The sequence below is a fragment of the Engraulis encrasicolus genome, chromosome 6, assembly GCF_034702125.1.
Source record: "Engraulis encrasicolus isolate BLACKSEA-1 chromosome 6, IST_EnEncr_1.0, whole genome shotgun sequence".
In the NCBI taxonomy this organism is placed as follows: Eukaryota; Metazoa; Chordata; class Actinopteri; order Clupeiformes; family Engraulidae; genus Engraulis; species Engraulis encrasicolus.
The window spans coordinates 51,767,680-51,770,179 of NC_085862.1; the positions used below are offsets into that span (position 1 = coordinate 51,767,680).

The following is a 2,500-nucleotide window of genomic DNA, read 5'->3' on the forward strand; positions in this document are numbered from 1 at the left end:
GACAGAAAGTGTCAGACAGACAGAATCAGCGACGGAGAGAGAGAGAGAGAGAGAGAGAGAGAGAGAGAGTGTGTGAGAGAGAGAGAGAGAGAGAGAGAAGGGTGGGGGTGGGGGTGGGGGGGAGAGAGAGAGAGAGAGAGAGAGAGAGAGAGAGAGAGAGAGAGAGAGAGAGAGAGAGAGAGAGAGAGAGAGACTACTGTCCTTCAGGGTGTCTGTGTGGTAATTCGGGAGGAGAGGGGAACACTATGGGGAGCACTGCACTAGCCACACAGTCATCAGGGGGCTAGTAATGTTTATTAGCTGAGCAGCACAGGGTCTATTCTGGGACACTAATGTTTTATCCCCTCAGCTTGGCCGTTTTATCTGGTGTATGCCGTTTTCGGAGGTGATAATGTTTTATTAGCCGCGCCGCTGCTAATGTTTTAATCATCCGAGCCGTTAGCGTAGCCAATCCCCATTTTTATGAGCATATGAGGCACTCAGGGACAAATTATGATTCCAAGGGCCCCTTGGCCAGAAAACATGAAAGACCCCCTCATAGGTGTTGCTTGTTTACATACGATTCAGGGTTTTATACCCTGAAAGGAGTGAGAGTATGTTTTTGGGAGGGAGCTGGGTTGTCCCTCGAGAGAATTTGAAAATGCAGTTGTTAAAAGTGTGAATTTAATGCAATATGAGAAAGCAAATATAGAGGCCAGTGCTTCAGGGCCCCCTTGACTTGCCCAGTATGCCCATGCAGTTATCTGTCCATGGCAGCAGTGCTGGTTACTTTAAGTGCTAATGTTACAGTAGAGCAAATTAATGCATTGGCTTCAACCCATTTTCTAAATTACACAGCCCCTTACTGCCAGGATGTTTTAGGCATTTTCATTTTTTTCTTTCACCAAGTCCACCAAAACAAAGATTAGACACTCTTTTTTAACCAGAAATATACACAATATCACACTGCTGCTACTACTCAAGGCCAACAGAGAAGGTCAACTGGCAGGCACTTTCACGCTGCAGGTCTTAACGTTCGAGAACCGGAGCGCTGGTTTGCGATGCGAACCGCAAAATACTTGATTTTTCTCTACAAAAACAACAACAACATGGACGTCAGAGGGTTCATCCGGTTAACACAGTCACGTGTGGAAAAGTTCAAAGCCAGGTATGAACACAACACAGATGGAGGACAGGAACACAAACGCTCACAGTCTCACAGAGTGATCCATCAACTACACTGTTACCAGCTATCAACATACAATTGCGGCTGACTCTGAACTGTACAAACATCAGGTCATGTGTCCTGTCTGGCTTGCCATATTAGCCATTCACTGGCCTAGCGAGTTAACTGATTAGGGATACTCATTCCTTCGATTCCGATTGATGTAATTAAGGATGTGACCCTGCGTGATCTTAACCCTCAATCACCGTCACCCTGGAAGTGATCCGCAGAGACATTTAAACCATGAGGTCACACTCAAGTGAACTCTAATCCTCAGGACACCAGACAACATTTAAAGCGACATTTACACCATGAAGTGACCCTATGTGACATTAAACCTAGTGTGAAAGTGATCGTTAAGGGATCTTAAATCTTTGGGCTGGCCATAAGGGATATTAAACATTTTGTTACATAATATGGGGGTGGACGCAAAAAAAAAGCAAGGCTCAAAAAAGGATTTAAAAACAAAAAGGTTTAGGGGCTTAACAAAAGCTCAAGAACAGCTCAAAGCTCAGGGGGAAATCACACACAAGTGTCCAAAATACCAAATACAAAGTTCAAAAGATCAAGTTCAAAATGCCAAATGCGGAGTTCAAAGTTCAAAGTTCAAAGTTCAAAAACACAACAAGCATCAGCTAACAAACGGGTGCGAGGGAGCCCAGGCTGGGAACAGGGAGCGACATCTGTGCAGCACAACCTGTAAGACCGGCTGCAGCACCTACGCAAATGTAACAATGTCCACGATTCTGTGAAAAAAAAATTTGACCTGTTTAGTCTTTAACGGGTCAAGCCATGGGTTCCCAAATTCTACCCTGATAAGGCCGCCCATATACGGGCATATTCCAGCCAAGGCCCCGCCTTACATGGGTCATACCACACTATTTTCCCCTTTTATTTCCCTGATTATTATAATGCAGTCCTTTAATGGGAAAATTGTCATTGGTTTATTTTATGTACATTAGTTATTTCATTCATTCAAAACATTAAGCAATTGCATAAGCCAGAGAGTGTGGCCTCTTCTACTGTACTTTATCTGCACTTTTAACCTTGAGGGTGCCCCTAAGTGACATCTTTTACCTTGACAATGCCCCTGAGTGACCTTTCAACTTAGGCAGTGCCCCCCATGGTGACTTCTTTAACCTTTACAGTGCTCCCCAGAGTGACCTCTTTAACCTTGACATTGACCACAAAGTGGTCTTTGACCTCTGACCTCTGAGTCCTGCGGGTCTTGCAAGATGGCCGCCTCTAGTAGCAGCACGGCATTGGGCAGATCACCGCTACGGACACGCCTCACCC

The 2,500-nt window shown here is 45.2% G+C and overlaps 1 protein-coding gene across 1 annotated transcript in view; it reads right to left on the minus strand.

Moving 5' to 3' along the window:
- The window catches only part of pex5la (peroxisomal biogenesis factor 5-like a), a 43,090-nt gene that overhangs the window by 12,711 nt on the left and 27,879 nt on the right, over window positions 1-2,500 (minus strand). The window contains exon 10 of the mRNA XM_063202097.1: window positions 2,415-2,500. This exon is cut by the window's right edge and continues 58 nt beyond it. Coding sequence (XP_063058167.1) covers window positions 2,415-2,500 — 86 coding nt within the window. The remainder of the gene's footprint in view (window positions 1-2,414) is intronic.